At 39.6% G+C, this 24,567-nt stretch overlaps 2 protein-coding genes across 5 annotated transcripts in view; one reads left to right on the top strand and one right to left on the bottom strand.

Moving 5' to 3' along the window:
• The window catches only part of cog5 (component of oligomeric golgi complex 5), a 99,242-nt gene extending 93,963 nt beyond the window's left edge, over nt 1–5,279 (bottom strand). For 3 of the 4 annotated variants that reach the window (XM_078553413.1, XM_078553416.1, XM_078553415.1), the window contains exons 1-3: nt 4,914–5,199; nt 1,559–1,698; nt 437–494 (exon numbers count right to left, since the gene is read on the bottom strand). In XM_078553413.1, the coding sequence (XP_078409539.1) occupies nt 437–494; nt 1,559–1,698; nt 4,914–5,052 (337 nt within the window). In that variant the 5' untranslated portion in view covers nt 5,053–5,199. Of the gene's footprint in view, nt 1–436; nt 495–1,558; nt 1,699–4,913 lie in introns of all 4 variants that reach the window. The other variant, XM_078553414.1, reaches the window with a different exon arrangement.
• A 209-nt stretch (nt 5,280–5,488) lies between these two features.
• dus4l (dihydrouridine synthase 4-like (S. cerevisiae)) lies at nt 5,489–24,199 on the top strand. Its single transcript, XM_078553411.1, has 6 exons — nt 5,489–5,780; nt 5,875–5,996; nt 11,288–11,405; nt 14,705–14,827; nt 17,671–17,897; nt 20,624–24,199. Exons 1-6 carry the CDS (start codon nt 5,671–5,673, stop codon nt 20,869–20,871), a joined length of 948 nt encoding a protein of 315 aa, XP_078409537.1. The 5' UTR covers nt 5,489–5,670; the 3' UTR covers nt 20,872–24,199.
• The last annotated feature ends 368 nt before the right edge of the window (nt 24,200–24,567 follow it).

Here is a 24,567-nt window from a genome sequence, read left to right as displayed (position 1 = left end):
CAGGGACCCCGATTCCAGAGTTCTTCTTCCAACCCACCACCATCAGCCGTCCACTAGATTGGCAGCTCCCAGCTTTTGTGTAATGGCGATCTCTTTACCTGATGTCCACAACAGAAGGGAAACCCCTTTATTCCTGTGATAAACCTGTGTGAGCATTCAATCTCAGCAACAGAATGGTTTCTCTGCCATTATGCGTATTCGGTAAAAAGATCTCCAAAATAATTTTTCACTTGTTGTCACCACACACTTACTTGTGTGTCTAGTGTTTTAAGTTGTGAATGTTGAGAGCTGTCCATAGTTTGTAATTTGCATTTGTCCAAGGTTTCAAGATACAGTTTGAGAGTTATTTGGGAATGTGAAGGTGTTCAATTTTTGAGGGTGACAGGTTATACAGATTTCTCTGTATTGAAAATTTTCTTTTTATTTTAACACTTACCTTCTAGTGACTCTATGCCAGTAGCTTGAGCAAGAAGATTTTCATGTCTTGCAACAACCTGAAAAGCATATGTTAATTAACATGGTATCTTGTGCAATGGGTACTCCATACTACGTTAAACCCAAATCTAATTTAGCAATCTAATTCATAAAGGTCATCTCAGGACAAAGAATTAAATTGGTGCAAAAGTCAGTCCTTTTATGAGGTTGAGTTTTAAGGTGCATCATTGGGATAATAATAAAGGCCGCTCACTTTATGTCTAACCCAATATAACTATCTTTCGTGTTGGCACTGAACACCAGAGATTGAAAAGTGGTCATTCTCAAGCATTAACAATCAAATTGATTGGTATAAAAATCCACAACTTCTGGACATCACTAGAAATCTCCACTTAAAAATTCCTTGTGCGAGAGGAAAGAAACAAATAAATTAAAATTCAAGATTGTCTAGTCTCAAGAACCAAAGTACGCCCTGAAGAAAGGATTCAAAATCATGTCTATTAGGGGGCATAGTGCACAACTTGGTTAGATTACTGTCCTTACTTCTTCGTACCTGGAATCCAGTCCAGACTTCTGAAATTTACTTTCCCTTCTAAAAATGAACAAGTAGTAGGAATAGATCAGTTGGTTTTTCCCAATAAAATAGGCCCTTTTCTAAGAACCATGTGAGCAACAACATCAATAGTCGCCATTCAAAATATTATTTTCCTAAGCATTCTCAAGTTATGCAAAGAAAATCACCCTCCGGAATTTCAGAAATAAACTTCTAAAACAGAAACACAACCCTTCTTATTCAAGCACAATAAAATGATGTAACTTCCTGCAAGCTTGATGGATACAATTCCCAAACTGAGAGCACTGCAATGACAGGGAAGACAGTGATAGAGGCCTTTTTCTTTCTGACACCCATAGTCCACTCTGTTGGGATACTTAGCATGTTGGGTAAACTATCATTGTTATGCAAAGCTTTAACTTTTCATGGATGAGACATGGTTAGCTCTGCACAATGTCAGCCAAGCCAACCATTTTAGTAGAATTTCTAGGAGAGCTCATAAGCTCCTCACTTGCTTCATAAAACTTTAAGATATAGCAGCCATATAGCAGAAAAACACCATTATGTTACCTGTATATGAAGTTCTTTATCCAATTGACTAATTCCTTGAGCAAGTTTTGCCAATTGTTCAACTATTACTGCTTGGTGAATGGATTGAGCAGTATAGGTCTTTACATCAAATTCTTCCTTCAAGAAGTCTGTATAGCATTCTGAAAAAAGTTAAGTGTACTTGTAAATATTTCACTGAAATAACAAATTAAGTCACAAATATAAAATGTGACATGTGACATGTGAAGAAAAACAAGTAAACGAATATTAATTTGGACTAAGTATTTTACCTATGAATTTCTTCCATACCACTCCTATGAACAATTATTAAATCAATGAAATTCTAAATACAAGGGAACATTTGATAGAGTACACGCGGTCCTGTTCTTGTGCAGTCGTGATTTTTTTTAAATATCGTTTTTCATTGTACAGTTGATATCCTACACTAATCCTATGTCAATTTGATACTTCATATATACAGCTTAATCTGTAAAATCTATAAGAGAACCAACAGCCACATAAAATAGTGGAGCAAGAAGTGAGGAAAATTGTGCAGAACAAATATTAGGAGATGACAGACACAAGACAAGTACCATATCAAACCAATACTGATCAGATACATTTAAAAAAAAATCAAACTTCAATGCAAATAAGCATTATTCTTTCATCTCAAATAAAATGGCAATCCAGGAGCATCATTGTCACCAATTTGACTGGGCATCTTCCTTAATCCATATTCAATTGCTTTCACTTGTACTACGAAATACAGAATTATTACTCTAGTAGCCAGTGAAAAACACTGTTCTTTACATTTAACTTACAAGCTTTAGATATGAAAGATATACAATTTATTAGTACTGAAATTAACATTGGATATTACAAGTTTATTTCTTCATTAATCATTTGACTAAATGACAAACAGCAAGTGCCATGTTTTCTCCCCACACAACAGTGTAAAAAACACAAATTAACATTTTGAAATTTATGTTTCCAATATCAATCACCATTTGCCTGAAGAAATGCTTCCTGATGTTACAGTACGCCTGAATTTTTACAGTTTGTATTTTCATTCCCATTGTAGTACAGTAGTGGTTTGACTTGAAATAATGTTCCAGCTTAAAGCTTTTCCACCTAGTTTTTGTACGTCATTGAAATCCGATATTATTAAGTTTATTAAGTTGAAGGTTTAGAGTTTTTCCAGCCTTTCCTCACAGCAAGGATCAGCACCTTTTTTCTGCATTACTCACAGGGTTTTGATACTTACCTTGCATTTCACAAACACAGCACTGAAGTGCAACTAACATCTTCGCATGATTTAAGAGTTAAATTTGAATTCCAAAGTTTACGTTGTGACTTAGCACTGCTGGTTTTTTTGATTATTACGCCGGACATGTTAAATGTTGAATCTGCTGATATGTAACTCGTTGAAGATGGATTTTTTTCCTGGATGGCATGGTGCATAGAAATTCACCATTGTGTAATGATAGATAACCAGTTGATCTCCTATAACAATGCTCACAAGTGGGAGGTTTCAGATTTTTAATGCAGCAGCAGCCTAAAATGATAGTAAATTCGTAATATTGCAGCACTCAGTAAAAATATTCCTGACAGGTACTGACAATGGCCTCAAATTTTTTTGTAATGCTATTTTACAATATTTTAAACATCCTGTTAAGTAAGAAACATTGTTTGCTCTGCCTTCCCTAAAACCTTTCCTTCACAGTTACTTTCTTTGTTGCTGTACTTCTGACGCTGGATTTGAAGTCTTAAGATGGAACAACTTGCATTTATATAACACCTTTAACATAGTAAAACATCTCAAAGCAGTTCATAAGAGAATAATTAGACAAAAATTGACAGTGCCAGCAAGGAGGTATTAGGACAAGTGAAGCTTGGTCAGAGAGGTAGATTTTAAGAGGCAGCTTAAAGGAGAGCTGCGAGGAGAGCCAGAGAGGTTAAAGACAGATTTGCAGTGCTAAGGATCTAGAAAGCTAAAGGCAGCGCCGTTAATAGTGGGACAAAGGATATGGTGGGTTGTGGGGAGAGGTGCAGGGAATGCAAAAGGGAATTGCTACATTTGATTTTTCCTCGCTATTTTTCCCCAAATCCTTCATTCTTTCCCCAGCACATAATTAGAAAATGTTTCCTTCTTACACTGGATTTGTAATTCTTGAAGCTTTCATTGGTCTAGCACTAAAAGGAATTCATCACTGTCAAACTCCAAAATGTTAGTAAGTAGTCACTATCCATGGGCTGGGCCTGATTGGTATTAATGCTCCTATTGCAGCTAGAGTCAAATAAATCTCCCTTCACCGGTGGCTCAAACATTGGTTTCCCTCAGGGGCATAAAAAAACTAATTGCAAACACTGTTAAATTACAAAACAAAAATTTTAAGTCTAAATTATATAAAATTTTAAAATGTGATTTTCTTCGTCCTGTTCAGAAATGCAACTTGTTGAAAATTTGTACTCGGCTCTCATGATATAGGTTGTTTTGATGTGTGCTGGGCAGAAGCACACAACAACTCCCATGATCCACCTCTCCCAACACAGACCTTGATCAGCAATGGTTGGAAATTCCAGCACCTAATCTCCAAATAAAAGCATAGGCCTATATACGGAAAAACATTTGCATGCATTTCTAATATTAATGGCCAATACTATAGTAAATTTAGTGATGTTAGCAGAATTATCTAACTTCATTAAATGTTGATCACAAAAATAATTTTAGCTGTGTACACCGATTAGCTTAAAATGATGACAAAAGTACTGATGATATTATGCACTGACCAAATCAGCACTCGATTTGCAGAAGGCTAGGTTTGGACAAAATTTCAACAGTTTAATTAGGTGATCTGGTGGGTCTTATTATTTATTACTGTTTTTGAAAGTTTTCCCATGTGTCGTGAATGGTAACGGCTTCTGGGATAATTCAGCCAAGCAGAACGGTCAACTCAGTAGTGGTTAATTGAACCAGTGAAGGCCTAGCTTTAACATGTTCTGCTGAAGGGCCATGAGGGCTCGAAACGTTGACTGATTTCTTCTCCGCCGATGCTGCCAGACTTGCTGAGTTTTTCCAGGTAATTCTGTTTTTATTTTGTTCTAGCTTTAACATGTCTTGTTAATAGTGACATTGTGAATGTAGATTCGATGCAAAACTTTTCATTATGAGGGGGTCGTCTACAACAAACTCCAGTAAGGTCCAATTCTACTCGATTTATGCAAAATCGATTCTACTTATTTACACTCTTCCTCTCCCCTATTCTTTAATAATTCATAATGTATGCACCAAAGTATGGTCACAAGAATAAGTGCAATCAAAAACACTGAACCCACTGGGAAAAGGCAGTCGAAAATCGAGTAACCGAAGGCTTACTCTTTGAAAGGTTGACGTGTTGGAATATATTCCCCACCCCCGCAACAGCCTGTCTTGATAACTGTAGGTGAGCACCCTTACCATCCAGAAGCAGTTCCTTCACCGAGTCTCGCACCGGAGAACCTCCGCTTCCTTCCATGTTGGCATTCAGTAACGCTCGCGCGCGGCCTGCTGGTCTGTTTGACGCACGCAAGGATAAACTGAGGGGAATTCCGCCACGAAAGGGGTTAACCGTTCAGAAGAACCTCGTGGCACAAACAGCCAAACACAAGAGTCGGGTGGGAGGGTGGGCACAGTGGGGGCGGGGGGGCCGATCACAGGTGGATCTGGGGGTCTCGCGGCATCGACAGCCAATCATTGGGGCTCGGGGTGGGGGGGGGGGGGGGGGAGGCAATCACGGCACCGACAGCCAATCGCTGAGGGGATACAGCGAAGGCTCGCGCCGCATGCAGCCAATCATAGGTGGATCGGGGACTCGCGGCACCGACAGCCAATCACTGGCGACTGGGGCACCATGCGGGGAATGAGGCTGCAGCTCGCTCCTGAGAACTAGGTGAAAGCCACGGGTCAGGGTTGAGAGGTCAAAGTCGAGTTGTTCGGTTCTCCGCAGTTTTTTGTTTTTATCTCCGGTTTATGGGTTCACTGAGCGGTGGAGAACGGCCTCATAGCAGCACATGGTTCCTATTTTCCCCCCATTACCCCAAGTCATTTTACCCAGTCGGAGGAGATCGTGTGCTGCTCGGGTCGAGAAATTTCCATGAACGGTGAATGCTTGTCCGCCGGATCCTGGCAACAAAGATGCCTCGTCGATTTGTTTCAGCCGGGTCACGTTGTAAAGATTTGTGCTCCTATGGTGCGATATTCAAAGTGAGTGTTACTGCCCCAACAACCGTGCTTCACCATTTGTTGCATGTATTTTTGTTTGCTTAAAGTACTCAAGAGCATTTCTGACATTTTTTAGGTTGGCATTTCGATCACTGGTCAGAAAGTATGATTGTGAACTGTGTTTTACTCCAATGATCATTGCTTCTGCCTTCCTGAGATCCGGCAAGGCCAGAGACAATGAATTCACAACAAATTATGGTAACGTATAATTTTGAATTGCATTTATTTTGTGTGTGAACCAATGCTTTAACAAGCTAATCTTTCCTCTCCCAAATCCAGTGCTGAATATACCTCCTGTGGTTTTATTTTCAATACTGAATACAATATAGTAATAATCTTAAAATTAAAAACTTTTTAAAGGAGTGTGGAACATATTTACAGGGTTTAAAAGCCATAAGTTATTTTCCTCATTACCATTACACTCTAATTTTGTTTGTACATTGTGGATGAGAATAGGTTTTGAACTACAGCCTCTGATGTTTACCCAGGCTTCAACTTCTCAAACTTGTTTTGTAATTGAGGTAACATTGTTTTTCCTTCTCAAACCTTTATCTCTCTAATTGCAATGTTTAATGGCATTTATTTATAATGCAAATACAACCCCCACTTTGGTGTTCTGCATATAATCTAGGTTCATTAAGATACTTGTTGGAGGCCCCATCTTTTGGGTGAGAAAGCTAAATTGAGGCCCTTTGTTCTGCTGCTGTTTGCAGAAGAGCAAGGGAGTTCTCCTGGTGTTCTGGCTGGCATTTCTTCCTCATCCAACGCCAATAAATCAGATTTACTGTCATTTATCTAATTTGTTGTTTGTTCAATCTTGTTGTGGAAATTGGGTGCCATGTTTGTCTTCATTGCCAGCTTGAGCAATGGGCTTCGAAGCTTGAGTGTGAGCTACAGAGACAGCGGTGCATCCCTGAGGCTGAGGGTTACGTGGATAGCACATTTTAGATGTGGTCACACTGCAGCTTAAGGAAATGCAGTCAGAGAGGGAATGGGTGACCACCAATCAGAAGAAGGGAGGCAGGTAGGTAGTCAGGAAAGCCCCAGAGCGCATCTCACTCAAAACCGTTTTTCTGTGTTGGAAAGTGGTGAGGGTGAAGGTTCCTCTGGAGAGTGCAGCGAGCCAAGTTCACTGCACTGTGGGTGGCTCAGCTGCACAAGGGAGAGGGAAGTAAGAGTGCAAAAGCAATAGTGGTAGGAGACTCAATAGTGAGGGGTACAGACAGGCACTTCTGCAGCCGTAGAGTGACTCTAGGATGGTGTGTTGCCTCCCTGGTGCCAGGGTCAAGGATGTCACAGAACAGCTGGACAGCATTCTGAAGAGGTAGGGTGAACAGTCAGAGGTCGTGGTTCACATTGGTACCAACGAAACAGGTAGAAAGAGGGATGAGGTCCTGCAACGAGAATTTAGGGAGCTAGGTAGCAGATTAAAAAGCAGGACCTCAAAGATTGTAATCGCTGGATTACTCCCTGTGCCACGTGCTAGTGATTATAGGAATAGGAGGATAGAGAGGATGAATGTGTGGCTGAAGAGATGGCGCAGGAGGGAGGGCTTTCGTTTCCTGGATCACTGGGTCTGTTTCTGGCAAAGGTGGGGCCTGTACAAGTCGGACGGGTTGCACCTGAACCGGAACGGGACCAACATCCTTGCGGGGAGGTTTGCTAATGCTGTTGGTGGGGAGTTTAAACTAATTTGGCAGGGGTGTGGGATAAAGTGTGGAGGTACAGGAGGGGGTGGTGCACAGCCAAATATAGAAGAGAAACTAAGCCTGAAAGGCAGAGCAAATATAGACCTGTTAAGGCACAAGGGAATAATGCAAGGCTGAATTGCATCTATTTTAACTCAAGGAGTCTTAACAAGTAATGCATATGAATTGAGGGTGTTGAGTAACACACGAGAGGATGATATTGTTGCTATCACAGAGACATGGTTGAGGGAAGGGCAGGACTGGCAGCTCAATATTCCAGGGTATAGAATCTTCAGGCGTGACAGGAGGGTTGTAAAAGAGGAGGTGGCATTGCACAATTGATCAAGGAGTCAATTACTGCAGTAAGGAGGGATGGCTTCTTAGAAGGTTCCTCAAATGAAGCCGTATAGGTAGAACTTAAAAACAAAAAGGGGGCATTCACTTTGCTGGCAGGGGGAGATAGAGGAGCAGATATGTAGGCAAATCTCCAGAAAAGTGTAAAAACAATAGGGTAATAATAGTAGGGGATATCAACTTCCCCAATATTAACTGGGATAGTCTTAGTATGAAAGGCTTAGAGGGGGCGGAATTCTTAAAGTGCATCCAGGAGAGCTTTTTGAGCCAGCACGTAGAAAGTCCTACAAAAGAAGGGGTGGTACTGGACTTAATCTTAGGGATGAAGCTGGGTCAGTGGGGGAGCATTTCGGGAATGGTGACCATAACTCTGCTAAGATTTAAGGTAGTTATGGAAAAGGACAAAGATGGACTGGAAATAAAGGTCCTGAATTGGGGGAAGGCTGATTTCAATATGACAAGACAGGATCTGGCCAAAGTGGACTGGGAGCAGCTACTTGTAGGAAAGTCTACGTCAGACCAGTGGGAGTCATTCAAAAAGGAAATAGAGGGTTCTAGGCCAACATGTTCCCGTAAAGGTGAAGGGTAGGACCAACAAGTCCAGGGGATGTCAAGGGATATAAAGGATCGGATAAGGAAAAAAAGGAGACTTATGGAAAATACAGAGGGCTGAAAACAGCAGAAACCCTAGAGGAGTATAGAAAGTGTAGTGGGGAGTACTTAAAAAAAGTAATTAGGAGAGCGAAGAGGGGTGAAAAATCACTAGCAGGCAAAATAAAGGAAAATCACAAGGTATTTTATGAATATATTAAGGGCAAAAGGATAACCAGGGAAAGAGTAGGGCCCATTAGGGACCAAATTAGCAATATATGCATGGAGCCAGAGGACGTAGGTGAGGTTTTAAATAATTACTTTTCATCTGTGTTCGCTATGGAGAAGGACGATGTAGTTGTAGAAGTCAGGGACCGGGACTGTGGTATACTTGAACAAATTAGCATTGACAGTGGGGAGGCATCAGCAGTTTTAGCATGCTTAAAAGTGGAATAAATATTCAGGCCCAGCTGAGATGCATCCCAGGCTGCTATGTGAGGCAAGGAAGGAGATTGCTGACGCTAATTTTCAAATCCTCTCTGTCACAAGAGAGGTGCCAGAGGACTGGAGGACAGTGAATGTGGTACCATTATTCAAGAAGGGTAGTAGGGATAAACCAGGTAAATACAGGTCAGTGAGTCTAACATCAGTGGTAGGGAAACCATTGGAAAAAGTTCTGAGGGACAGGATTAATCTCCACTTGGAGAGGTAGGGATTAATCAAGGGTAGTCAGCATGGTTTTGTCAGGGGGAGATCATACCAAACAAATTTGATTGAATTTTTCGAGGAAGTGGCTAGTTGTGAGGGTAGTGCAGTTGATGTAGTCTACATGGACTTCAGTAAGACTCTTGACAAGGTCCCGAATGGGAGAATGGACAAGAAGGTAAGAGCCCATGGGATCCAAGATAATTTGGCAAATTGGATCCAAAATTGACTTAGTGGCAGGAGACAGAGGGTGATGGTCGAAAATTGTTTTTGCGATTGGAAGCCTGTGATGAGTGGTGTACTGCAGGGAACGGTGCTGGGACCCTCGCTGTTTGTAGTGTACATTAATGATTTAGATGTGAACATAGGAGATATGATCAGTAAGCTCGCAGATGACATGAAAATTGGTGGTGTCGTAAATAGTGAGGAGGAAAGCCTCAGATTACAGGACGATATAGATGGGCTGATAAGATGGGCAGAGCAGTGGCAAATGGAATTTAATCCTGAGAAGTGTGAGATGATGCATTTTGGGAGGATTAACATGGCAAGGGAATACACAATGAATGGTAGGACCCGAGGAAGTACAGAGGATCAGAGGGACCTTGGTGTACATGTCCATAGATCCCTGAAAACAACAACACAGTATATGGCATATGGCATATGGGATACTTGCCTTTATTAGCCGAGGCATAGAATATAAGAGCAGGGAGGTTATGTTGGAGCTGTATAAAACGCTAATTAGGCTACAGCTGGAGTACTGTGTGCAGTTCTAAAGGAAGGATGTGATTACATTGGAGAGGATGCAGAGGAGATTCACCAGAATGTTGCCTGGACTGGAGCGTATCAGCTATGAAGGGAGACTGGATTATGCTGGGGTTGTTTTCCTTGGAGCAGAGAAGGCTGAGGGGGGACCTGATAGAGGCATGCAAAATTATGAGGGACTTAGGGTAGATAGGAAGAAACATTTCCCCTTAGCGGAGTTGTCAATAACCAGGGGGCATTGATTTAAGGTAAGAGGCAGGGGGTTTAGAGAGGATTTTAGGAATGTTTTTTTCACCCAGAGGGTGGTTGGAATCTGGAACAGACTGCCTGAGGGGGTGGTAGAGGCAGGAACCCTCACAACATTTAATAAATATTTAGATGAGCACTTGAAACACTAAAGCACACAGGGCTATGGGCGAAGTGCTGGAAAATGGGATTAGAATAGATAGGTGCTTGATGGCCATCACAGACACAATGGGCCGAAGGGCCTGTTTCTCTTGTATAACGCGATGACTCCATGATTACAAGTGACTATTTTTGGAAGTATCCCACTAGTTGGAATGCACTTTGAGATGGCCTAAGGATCCAAAAGGAGTGAAATAAAAGCAGTTTTTTATTCTTTCTCAGTAGGGCAGCTGGAATCTGCTGGTGTGGTTGCAGAGGAGTGTAAATCTGTAAGACTGGCTCCTCGTATTTTAATTGCATGATAAGAGCTGCTTCATCCAAAAGGTGTATAGGCTTAAATTTAAATAGGTTTACTATGCCAGTGGTTCACTGCAGCTGAGGTCATTTACACTTGGGGTGTAGCTTACAGAGCTGGAACTTAAATGTGAAAATATATTATAGAAGAATTCTTCATCCACGCTATGCCACATGAGGCAACGCATTTCTTCCACGGCTTTACATCCAGCAGATCCTTCTCTGGGTTGTTTCTGTGATAAAGTCCCTATTTATTTGGACTGGTCATTAGCCCAACTCACAACTCTTACCAAGAAAAAGGGCTAGATGTGATGGGGATTTGCCAATCCACTTCCATTGGACGTGAGCCCCATATTCAGAGATTCTTATCTCTGCTCACCTGTGTTATCCAGAGTGAGATTCAAACCCATAACCTTCTAACATAGAGATTTGTTCCATTAGAGGAATCCCTCTAGAACGTATTGATGATCTGGTGTGGTAGAATAGAATTGTATCTGTTGCATCTCCAAATAATGACCAGACAGAATCCTCAGTGTTTGTTAGGTTTGGAGCACAAATTAGCAACCTTCTGTACCAAGAATATTGTTAGGTATAAGGTGCCAAACCAAAGGAGATAGAAACTAATTAATCATGACAGAAATGGTTTAAAGGGAAGCTCTATGCTGACATATCATGCACTTTATTCGACAGTTGATCGTCCACTGGTTGTGCAGTTTGCCGCTAATCATGCACAGGATTTAGCTGATGCTGCTTGTATAGTTTCTCCATTTGCAGATGGTGTTGACTTGAACTGTGGTTGTCCACAAAGGTAAGATAAACTTAATAATCATTCTGCTTCTGTAAATATTGAAAGTTATATTGTTTATAAGCACATGAGAACAGGTGTAGACTATTTAGCCCCTCAGGCCTATTTTACAAAAAAAACTTGGATTTATATAGCACTTTTCATGACCACCAGATGTCTTAAAACACTTTACAACCAATGAAGTGCTGTTGTAATGAAGGATACGCAGCAACCAATATGCACTTAGCAAACTCCCACAAACGGCAATGTGAAAATAACCAAATAATCTGTTTTTTGTGGTGTTTATTGAAGGATATTGGCATGGACCCTGGAGATAATTCCCCTGCTGTTATTCAAAATAGTGCCATGGGATCTTTTACATCCACCTGAGCAGGCAGATGGGGCCTTGGTATGTCTCATCCAAAAGACAGCCCCTGCGACAATGCAATGCTCCCTCAATACTGCACTGGACTGTCAGCCTTGATTTTTGTGCTCAAGCCCTGGAGTGGGACTTTAACCCGGAACCTTGTAAGAATGCTACCAACTGAGCCACAGCTGACACAATGTTCCACCATTCAGTGAAATCATGGCTGATCTGTGACCTGATATACCTTAACATCTTTAGTTAACAAAGTGCCTTCAATCAGATTTAAAATTAACAATTAATCTAGCATCAATTGCAATTTGTGGAAGAGAGTTCAAAACTTATACTTCCCTTTGTGAGCAGTGTTTCCTAATTTCACTCATGAAAGGTCTAGCTCTAATTTTTAGACAATAACCCCAGTCCTAGATTTCCCAACCAGCAGAAATCATTTCTCTCTACCCACCCTATTTGTTCCCCATAATATCTTGAAAATTTGAGCAAATCACCCCTTAACCTCTAAATTCCAGGAAATACATACTAGCTTGTTTAATCTCTCTTTGTATTTTCACCCTTGGAGTCCAGATACTGCACTCTCTCCAAAGTCAGTGTATCCTTCCTAAGGTGTAAAGTCAAAATTTCTCACAGTACTCCAGATGTGGTCTAACCAGAGCTTTGCATAGCTGAGGCATGACTTCTATCCCCATTATATTGCCCATCTCTAGATATTAAGGCCAGCATTTCATTAGCCTTTTTCATTATTTTCTGTATCTGCTCATGACATTTTCATCTCAACATCAGTCTTTTTGACCTTCCAGTTTCTAGCTTTTCACCATTTAGAAAGTACCCTGTTCCATTCTTTTAGATCCAAAATGGATGATCTCATATTCGCCAACATTGAAATACATTTGCTACAGTTTTGCCCATTCACTGTCTTTTTGTAATATTATGCTTCCATCGACATTGCTTGCAATGCCCCTATCTTTGTGCCATAGGCAAACTTGGATATGTGGCTTCCTATCCCATCATCTAAGTAGTTAATAAATACAGTGAATAGTTGAGACCCAAACACTGTTCTTTGAGGGACACCACGAGGCACAGTCTGTCAATTAGTGTATGTGCCCATTATCTCTGCTCTGTTTCTTGCCACTCAGCTATTTACCTTACCAAACAACAACAACAATGTATATTTATGTAGCACCTTTAATGTACTGAAACCTCCCAAGTCCTGTGAAGAGCCAGTTATAAATCAAAATACAGCATCGGGCCACATAAGGAGATATTAGGTCAGATGACTATGATAGCTTGCTCAGAGGTAGGTCATAAGAAGTATCTTAAAGGAGAAAAGCAAGGTAGAGAGAGATAGAAAGGTGTAGGGAGGACATTCCAAAGCTTAGGGCCTAGGCAGTTGAAGGTGTGGCTACCAATGGTGGACCAATTCAAATAGGGATACCAGAATTAGAGAAGCACGGATATCAAGGATTGTGGGGCTACTGGAGATTACAGAGATAGGGAAGGAGGAGGCCATGGAGCTACATGAAAACAAGGATGAGAATTTTAAAACTAAGATGTTGCTTGATCAGGAGCCATTGTAGGTCAGCAAGCACGGGGATGATAGGTGAACAGGACTTGGTGCAAATTAAGACACCCGATCAATAATTTTACTTCAATTCCATAAGCTCAACTTTAGCTAAAAGTTTCTTATACTTTATCAAATACTTAATGGAAGTCCGTATAAATAACATCCATGGACATTCCCCCAGCCAGTATTTTAATCACCTCTTCATAAATTTCAATCAGGCATGACCTACACTTGACAAATCCATTCTGGCCCTCCCTTGATCTGTTGAAAATTTTCAAGATGTTCAGTCACTTTATCCTTAATTATACATTCTAGTCATTTTTTGACAACAATTCTCTGGTTTCTCTCTCTCTCAAATAGCAAAGTGACATGCACAATTTTCCAATCTAAAGGAATGATTCCTGAATTGAGAACTTTGGAAGATTATAGTTAGAGCACCTTCACTGTTCTGACTTACTTCCTTTAAAACTCAGGGTTAGCAACCATCTAATCCTGGGAGTTTGTTGCTATTTAATGTCATTTTTTTAGCATGGCATGTTCCTCATTTCATACTAGTTTCCTTAGGATGTTACCCTGTTCCTCTACCATAAATACTGACATAAGGTAATTATTCAGCATGTCCGCCATTTCTTAATTTTCATTGACAATATCACCATTATCAGTTTTCAAGGGGCCCAGGTTGCTCCTGGCCACCCTCTTTTTCCCAATAGAATTGTAAAAAATGTTTCTGTTGATTTTGAAGCTTTATAAACCATCTAATCCTGGGAGTTTGTTGCTCTTTAATGTCATTATTTTTAGCATGGCATGTTCCTCATTTCATACTAGTTTCCTTAGGATGTTACCCTGTTCCTCTACCATAAATACTGACATAATGTAATTATTCAGCATGTCCGCCATTTCTTAATTTTCGTTGACAATATCACCATTATCAGTTTTCAAGGGGCCCAGGTTGCTCCTGGCCACCCTCTTTTTCCCAATAGAATTGTAAAAAATGTTTCTGTTGATTTTGAAGCTTTATAAGTTTCTTCTCATACTCTTGTTTTGTAGTTCATTCTATTTGTTTTATCACCCTTTGCTGTTTTTTGTATCTCACTTGCTCACCAGAATCTGTGCCTTTTTTGCACTTTTGTATGCTGCTGCTTTTAGTTCTATGTTGTCTTTTACCACGTTACAATTTCTTTGCGGTTTGCTTCCTATTGTATTTAAATGTAAGTTTAATTCTAAGTGGTACAAATGTGTAAAATTTACTGCTTTCCTTCAATGCTTGTTTATGTACAGTAGTTAAAAAAAAACACAATTTGTGAGCCACATCTACCAACAGTTATTTTGCAAATCACTAACATTGCAGTATGCATTACGTATATTTAAATTTTCGCGCAGGTGGGCAATGGCAGAAGGATATGGTGCTTGCCTAATAAATAAACCAGAACTGGTTCAGGACATGGTGCGTCAGGTCAAGAATCAAGTGGAATGCCCTAACTTTTCAGTCTCCATTAAGATAAGGTGAATACTTTAGTCATGGAAATGCAATAAAACATCAGGATTATGATTATTTTGCAAATATGTACTTGGGTGATATTGAGCTGGGACAGCTCTTGTACAGCTAGGATTAATATAGCAAATTAGGTAAAATCTTTTACAATTTGACCTTCATTTAACATTTTTATTCACAGCATGAAACAAGAAACAGTAGCACTATAAACAGTTGTAGCAGTATCTTCACAAATTTCTGTTTCTTATGTGGTGAACTTGCCAGAAAGATTAGTCTTCTTTCAAACTCCACAGAACATAGTTCCTTTGCTTTTACACACTCCTCATTAAAATGTTCTTTGTTAAAATTTCAAACTTCTTTAGTTTGGCGGCACCGTTATTATATCATGATGGTGACCTAGAGTGCTGTGAAACAGGGTAGATGTCATTTTGTTTGTTCAAAGCTTTCTAAACATAATTGTCGTTCTCAATTTAACTCATGCAAATTTTTCTTACCTTCTGGTGAATTTTAACAATATTGAGAGTCTTATATATAGATTCGATGCAAACACTTCAGTTCCCCTCTACAAATTGATTTCTTACCCGTTTGTACGCATTGTTTGACTTAATCTGACGCTACTGTATTAATGAGAATACTACCAAAACTCACTGCTTGGAGTATTGATGTGAGGAAAAGCCCACCAACTTTGAAGACCTCAGCTGGAATATCATGGGTCTGCAGGCTTTGTTGTTTTGATTCCTTGTTGCAACTTTCCCATCGATGTGGTTCGCTCATGAATTCTACCACAGGGTACTGCGGGATAGCCTGGAGAGTATCAGCTGCCACTGTCAATTCACAATTCAGGAGTTGTTGAAAATGTACTTTCCAACGTTTACAGATAGCATTGTCATCTTTACGATGAGAAACACCATCCAATGAGCGATGGGGATTTTGTCCATTTGATCTTGGTCTGTAGATAGCCCTGGTGGCTTCAAAGAAGCTTTGATGTCATGATGCTCAGCATATTGTTGGATCTTGTGGGCTTTCTCTTCCCACCACATGTCCCTGATCTTCCAGATTTATCTTTGAGCGTAAGCCTTGAGCTGTTGGAACGCTGTCTTCTTGATTTGTGACCTTCAGTTTTTCTGCCAGACAATAAAGGCTGCTCATTTTTTTCCTAGGAGGTCACGTATTTCAGCGTTGTTTTCATTGAACAAGTCCTGGCAACGACAATGCTTGAACCCAATAGTCTGGGCACTGGAGTCAATTACAGCTGAATTTATTTCATCCCATCATTCTGGGATTGAGCTGAATGTGTGAAGATTTTCAACTTTGATCATGAGCTGCACTTGGAATTTGTCATTGGTCGTGCAGCTTTCAGGCTGAGACATTGATCTTTTTCCTCTTGGATTTTTGGGCCTTGCGATGTCTTGGTGCTAAGTGGATATTCATCACTGACCGAATAAATCGATGATGTGGCAACCCTGCTCACTGATGCTCAGTTTGGGTTCTGCCAGGATCACTCAGCTTCTGACCTCATTACAGCCTTGGTTCAAACATGGACAAAAGAGCTGAATGAAAGAGGTGAGGTGAGAGTGACTGCCCTTGACATCAAGACAGCACTTGACTGAGTGTGGCATCAAGGACCCCTAGCAAAACTGGAGTCAATGAGAATCAGGGGGAAAACTCTATGCTGGACTCATATCTAGTACAAAGGAAAATAGTTGTGGTTGTTGGAGGTCAGTCATCTCAGTTCCAGGACATCACTGCAGGAGTTCCTCGGGGTGGTGTCCTCGGCCCAACCATCTTCAGCTGCTTCATCAATGACCATCCTTCCATCATAAGGTCAGAACTCGGGTTGTTCGCTGATGACTGCACAATGTTTAGCACCAACTGCTGCTACTCAGATACTGAAGCAGTCCATGTCCAAATGCAGCAAGACCTGGACAATATCCAGGCTTGTGCTGCCAAGTGGCAAGTAATATTCATGGTACACAAGTGCCAGGCAATGACTATCTTCAAACAAGAGAGAATTTAACCGTTGCTACTTGACATTCAATGGCATTACCATCACTGAATCCCCTACTATCAACATCCTGGAGGTTACCATTGACCAGAAGCTGAACTGGACCACACATATAAATACAGTGGCAGCAAGAGCAGGTCAGAGGCTAGGAATCCTGCAGTGAGTAAATCACTTGCTGATTCCCAAAAGCCTGTCCACCATCTAAAAGGCACAAGTCAGGAGTATGGTGGAATACGCTCCACTTGCCTGGATGAGCGCAGCTCCAACACTGAAGAAGCTTGATACCATCCAGGACAAAGCAACCCGCTTGATTGGCACCCCATCCACAAACATTCACTCCCTCCACCACCGACACACAGTGGCAGCAGTGTGTACCATCTACAAGATGCACTGCAGGAACTCGCCGAGTTAGACAGCACCTTCCAAACCCACAACCGCTACCATCTAGAAGGACAAAGGTAGCAGATGCAAGGCAACACCACCACCTGCAAGCTCCCCTCCAAGCCGCATACCATCCTGACTTGGAAATATATTACTGTTCCTTCAGTGTTACGGTCAAAATCCTGGAACTCCCTCCTTAACAGCATTGTGGGTGTACCTACACCACATGGACTGCAGCAGTTCAAGAAGACAGTTCACCACCGCCATCTCAAGGGCAATTAGGGGTGGGCAATAAATGCTGGCTTAGCCAGCAACACCCACATCCTATGAATGAATTTTTTTTTTTTAAATTGCATTTCACCACTGTTTAAATAGTAATTGTTTTGATATTACTTCGTCTAACATATGGTCTGTTTCATTCTAGGTTTAAGTTCACCTGTAGTAGTCCATGATTTATTTTTATTGCAGAATACACAAAGACCTAGCAAGAACTGTAGATCTTTGTCGGAAGGTTGAGGCAGCTGGAATCTCTTGGATTACTGTTCATGGCAGAGCAACAGAGGAACGGCATCAACCAGTGCACTATGATACAATCAAGATTATTAAAGAAAACTTAAATATACCGGTAGTAGCAAATGGAGATGTAAGGAGCAATAAAGATATTGATTTTGTGCATCAACTGACAGGAATTGATGGTAAGGAATCATGGTGAAGAAAATACGGTAAATCCAACATTTCAACAGATTTAGTAATTACATCATAAGCTTGAATAGTTCGATCTCTATTGATGAGCTATTTATTATCCCTTTCAAAATGCTATTGGAAAGATTACAGCAGCCATTATACAGGAAGAATTTTAATAGCCAATCTCTCTCAATTGAATATTTTTACTTGAATTGGTGCCTTTTAAATATTTCAGCTACTCTGGTGAAAGCAATAGTGGGGGGTTAGATTGATGTTCTCTACCCATCTTGCAGTAAATATTAGCCAAGATGCATAGACAACAATTAAGTTTTGTTACTTTTTTTTCACTTGAGTTTACTTTCATTCCATCTCTCCTTTCATGAAGGCATAAATTTCTTGCTGCAATTTACCTCCACAGGCACTAAGTCTCCAACAGTACCTTACTCAAGCAATTATTCATGTGTGAACCTTGATGGGGAGTGTTGGCGGGCGGGGTCAGTTTCAGGAACGTCACAACTGACATCCATATATGCGCTTCCATCCAGAGAGTATCACCAAATAGCAATTAGGAGTGGGAATCTTGTTATTTTCTCTTCTTACTAAATCAGTGACTCTGAGGCCAACTGTGGTGTTCCTAATGCTACCCAATCGAGTTTAGCTAACTCCCCACAGACTGGGGATTGAACCTAAACCTTCCTGCCCATGTATGACGACAACTTACATCTGAACTCAGACCCATTGAAAATTGACAATTTATCAATATATTCACCTCATCAATCACTTGAGTTCTGTTTGAAAGTTCATTTTTTGACTTAAACGTTTCTGTTCAAGGGTTTCTCTTTAAATAAAGATTCACAATTAGCAAAACTACATAACTGTTTGTGTAAGACAGGGTAAACATCAGGTACTTAAAATGGCCTATTTTACTACCCAATTCCTTCATGTGACTTTGAAAGATTTACACAAGTTTTGTTGTTTTCATCTTTTGTGCAGAAACTTTTATGAGCATCATACCTATTCCAAAATGTATTATTGGCCTAAATGTCTTATTTTTCCAATCTAAATATAATCACAGAAAAGGAAGCAGGTATTTTGTTGCAACGTGTCTTAATATTTCTGTAAATCAGTGCTTATATCAATTAAAGCTTGATTTTTTTTGCAAGTTTTGTATAGAGAGATGTTCTTTCTCTATACATGTCCTTAAAAATAGCCGCCTTAAGCTGCAAATTAGTGATTGTAACACTAAATACTGCTGCTCTTTTCTTAGCATACAGGTACTGTTTTGGGCAGGGAAGAAACCTGCCAATGGCAAAATACGTTTCTATTTGGTAGTCCAAGTGTAGTTTGAATTTGTCCTCTTATGTCCATCAGGATGTGCAAGTTATGTCATTATCCCTTCATCATCCCTATTTTACTATATTGAAATTCCCTACCCAAAACCATTGTGGGAGCACCGTCACTGTAAGGACTGCAGCGGTTCAAGGAGAAGGCCCAGCATCACCTTGGGACAACAAAGGATTGGCAATAAATGCAGCCTTAGGTCATAGAATCATGTAGCACTGAAGGAGACCATTCATCTCATCTTTGAAAGTGCTATCCAATCAGTTCCACTCCCCTACTTTATCCCCATAGTCCTGTGATTAAATCTTTATTCATTGTACTATTGAGTTGACTTCCACCACCCTCGGTGCTTTCCACATTGCAACAACTCACAGTGTAATAAAAAGATTCCTCATTTTGCCTCTAGTTGGTTCTCTTGCCAATCACCACAAATCTGTCAAACCTTCTTTGCTCTAAGGAGAACAACTTCTAGCATTTCCCATAACCCAAGAACACACAACATTTAGAACACCAGTTCTTAGACACAGGCAAAAAAAGGTATTACAAATACTGTGCCCAAGTTATTTAAAGGATATTATTAACTTTAATTATAGCCGAATTAGCCAGATGGCTTCATGGGCTCATATAATGAATATTGCGGCACTAATCCATACAAAGAGGTAAAGTCCCATGGTCAATTCCTGGATAGTGATGACTTACCAAATTTCAGTAGGGGTATTACATTTGGCCTCAGCATACTTGGGATAAAAAGGGAAAAAATTATCAAGAGTCTTCATTCCTGATCTCGAACCATTAGCTCTTGCGAAGATATGCTTGTTTGAATGTTGGATTGTGCGAAGATATGCTTGTTTGAATGTTGTATTGTGCTCAGCTGCAAGGCCCCATTATAAAAACCTGATATACCATGTCCAAAAGTTGGTTTAAATAGATCATTTGTTACTGTAGATTTGAACATGAACACCCACCATAATCTATTGTTTCTCCACTTTCATCACCACTGTATCCTTCCCCCTGTCAACAAATACATTAACTGAAACAGGTACAAGAGCAAGAAAATCATGGCGTTCTGAATGTGTTTTGATTTTAATAAGTTTTTAGAAGACTATATTATAACAACTTGGATAGCTGCAATTGTAGAACATGATGTCCTTGTGGGAATCTTGAGTTTACTTGCATAGAAAGCATGTGGGGGGAGGGAAAATTGACCAAGAGAAGTTGCTTTCCATATCATTCAGCATGTTTTTTTTTGGCAATTAACAACGTTCATGGGTCAAACTAACTTACAATTTGCTCAAGACTGTTATAAATTTGTCAACTTACCTTTTTAAAAAATGTACAAGCTTGACTTTAATTTGCGTCCACTTTTAAATGATTTCTCTTTGTTTACTGTATACAGGTGTAATGGCTGCTCGAGGCCTTTTAGCAAATCCTGCTATGTTTGCAGGATATGAAGAAACCCCCTTGCAGTGTGTTCGGGACTGGGTTGACATTGCTTTGGAGCATGGAACACCATACACTTGTTTTCATCACCATTTGATGTACATGTTGGAAAGAATAACTTCAAAGCAAGAGAAGAAAATCTTTAATGTGCTGTCAAGTATGTCAGCTGTTATAGATTACCTCAGTGACAATTATGGCTTATGAGACCATGTAAACTTTTTTTTAATCAGTCTGATAATCAGCATATTTTAAAAGATGTTAAAGGATTTGAAAGGACCTCCAAACTCAACTTTTAACCTTGTGATGTGTGGGAAAGCAAACCTATTGCAGACAACAGTTATGATGACATGAGCTAGTACCAGAATGCCATCGACAAAGGGGAAGTCACTGTCCCCCAAATGTTATACTACAAGCACATTATCTTGCAATTCATGATGATTTGTAGCTGTTTTCCTTCTCAATAGTATTCACATCATCACTCTTTTAAGTAGGGTTGAGAACTTTAGCCTTTCAAGCCATTTTAATGACAAATCCAAAGGTGCTTATTAAGTAAAATTTTGTATTTCACTGTTAGTTTTTAAAATGTTAAAATAAGTTGCTTTCATCTCTAAAATTAACAATTATGCTTTATTGTTTAGTTTTGTGGGAAATGATGCGTACTCTTTCATGCAACCTATGTATAGTCATAATATTTTAAGATATGGAAAGTTGATCATTATTGCCTAAATATTCAGATATTTTTAAATAAAGGTATATTGTATTTCTTTACATCCAAGAGGGTACCCTTTAAAAAGATTTTTTATCTAAATGAAAATAACTGTAGTCCCAGAGGACCATAGGCTGCTCCCTCGTTAGAGAGAGACAGACATCTGGTGGTGAGTTTAACCTGAGGCTTACCACACCTCAGGCAAGGGACGAGGTTGAGAAGGTGGGGCCTTTGTGGATGACCTCAGTTGGTACAGGAATGAACCTGTGTTGTCCGTATCACTCTGCATCACAAACCAGCCAACTGAGCTAACCGATCCCCCTTTATCTAAGAGTACACCATTGACCCAACATTTCTCCTGATCAGCACAAACTTCTACTTCAGTGAGGACCTAAATGCCTAAAACACCCATGTCCATTTATGAGATATGAAATTGATGGAATAAAAATTCATGATGTTGAATAGAATTCTGTTCACTCTGCCTCAAGCTGTTTCACAGCATAAATACAATGCAATGCATTAACTGCAGTGGTTATGTCTAGAAGGGTCCTATTACTCCAGTAGGGCTTCACTGTAAACCATGCAGTATTCTATTAAGACAGTGAGTAATTTTATTTTTGTTTAGAAAGTGAAAAAATAACATTCATTCTATATAGATGCTTTAATATAGAATAAAATCCCAAGAAACATTGCAGAAGAAAGAAATTAACAGACCTACTTTGATGGGCATCATCACTCTATCAGCACAGTCACGTGCACTTTAGACACTGGGACTATGGAGTAGGTTTTGAAGTGTTTGTGTTGTGCTGGCAGTTGGTGACTGAATTTGTTGTTAAAATGTATAAACAATGAAATTAATTTGCAGTGCAAATAACATTTTGTTTAAATGAAGGCAGATCATTTTTCAGATGAATAGTATTTGAAGGAAGAAAAGTATTTTTAATATTCTACCTTAGGATCACTGATCATCTTCACTCAATACTTCTTTAGGATCAAATTCCTCCTTTTGATAATTGCAGTGAAACAGACAGCCTGATTACAAGATGAGATTTCGTATTTGTACTTTTCAGTAAAATTATCATTAGGTAGTATTTTCTACCCCTTATAACACATTTTGTTTTCTCTTTTTACAATAGTTCAGTATTTTAGCTGATTATCTACACATACACATTAGCAGTTATTTTATGCATATGTGATGGAAATATGGGCAGTAGCTTGAATAGGGGGTAACATAAATGCCCAGCATTTCCACTTTAATTCTCCTTCCCATTCTGACCTCTTTGTTCTCAGCATCCTTCACTATTTTAGTGATCCAAGTCAGAGCACCTCATCTTTCCTAAGTCACAGCATCTCATCTTTCAGTTGAGCATAATACAGCGTTCCAAGTTCAACTTTGAGTTCAACAATTTCAGATTGTAAGCACTGCTTCTATTTTTTTTTAAGACGGCAGGTGCTATTTACAGCTCCTGTAGACCCATCTTTAGTTTCTTGACCCATTACCACCTCCTTTCATTTGCATTATTATTGTCCTTTTAATCATTCCTGCCCTCCACCCTATCACAGACCTTCCCTTTTGTTCTTTCCTCCCCCACTTCCTTTCCCTGCCTCTAGATTTGCTTAAAACCTGTTACATCTTTAACCCTCTGCCAGTTTTGATAAAAGGTCGCTGACCTATAACATTAACACAGTTTCGATTCCCAGCATCCATAGTACTTTTATGTTTTGCCCAATATCTCCGTTTGTCATCTATAGAATAATGTAGCAAACACCATTTTAGTCAACTTGCATGAACATTTATTTTTGGGATTAAGCACTTATGTAGTTTAGTGAAGTAGAACTGACTAGATTTATAGTTGCTTTGTTAAATAGTTTGCATAGTAACTTTCTTCATTATGTTTTATGAAATTGTGATATTTTCCTACTTCCCTAGCTCCTCAAAGTTTAAAATAACCTAAAATAAAATCAGTGTCTTGGGAACTGAGTGGTGTAGTAAGTTAGACATTACCTTTTTCAAATCTGGCATCTAGATTGCAACCCAAACTAATGAGATAAGAGTTTCTTCTATCAGCTGGCTGTAAAAATCCAATAAGATGAATTTCACTAGTTTGAATCTAGTTTCTAATGGGGATGGATGGATCTACAATGTGATACTGCTAATGTCACTCCAGCCAGCCTAAGGATGGTTGATGTGGGACATGGGGAAAAGTGCCACACTGATGTAATGGGGGTGCTCTTCTGAGGTACATTGTTGGGGCAGGATGGAGGGAGCTTTGCTCTGCATCTAACTGTGCTATGTGTAACTCAGTAGTATGTAATGGTGACACTGGGTGCCTGAAACGGAGAACTTCCCCAGCATTGACTTCTCTCTCTATGATCTGCATAAAAATATTTTTTTTAAATATTACTGTTTTTGACTATGTATTGATACTCCAATGCAAACATTGGCACTTACCTCAACATGGAAAAAGAACCATACACATGTCACCATAAAGGATTGAATACCATATTATTTATCCAAACTTAAAATTGTTTTCTTCTATTATCAGTGATTCATTCCCTAGAATAGCAAGGCAAGTTCTAGTGGCAAATACCACTACTTATAGGACAGTACAAAATAGGACATGAACAAGATTGGCTGTCATAGTTGGTGATTGTTTAATAAAGCCACAAATGCAGTTCCAAAAGAACTGTGAAGGTTAACCCACTGTATAATGTGAAAACTGTTTTGTGTATAAAACTGCCAAAATTCTGTTTATTCTGTGGCTTATATTACCTATACCAATTTTGGATGTATTCTTGTCAATTACATTTTGTGTTTTTCACATATTGTAATTTAGTGTTCTCCTTGTCATGGGTTATTCCATAATTTATAGATTTTTATCATTTGAAATTTTGGAATAAAAATGTTAATAAAATTGTTCATTTGTTAATTAGTTCAGTTCATATAATCAACATATATTCATCAGCAACTGTCAGTTTGTTTTTGTTGGTAGCATTGCTGAATTCCAGAGCTGAGGTTAGAGTGACCACCATTGACATCAAGGCAGCTTTTGACCTAGTGTGAAATCAAGGAACCATAGTAATATTAAAGGCAGTGGTAATCGGGGAAAACTCTACTGGCTAGTTATACCCAGCACAGAGGAAGATGATTGTGGCTGTTGGACGCTGATCAACTCAGCCCCATTACATCGCTG

Source organism: Cetorhinus maximus, chromosome 12 (genome assembly GCF_964194155.1).
Source record: "Cetorhinus maximus chromosome 12, sCetMax3.hap1.1, whole genome shotgun sequence".
Lineage (NCBI taxonomy): Eukaryota > Metazoa > Chordata > Chondrichthyes > Lamniformes > Cetorhinidae > Cetorhinus > Cetorhinus maximus.
This window is presented reverse-complemented; position numbering and strand designations above follow the sequence as displayed.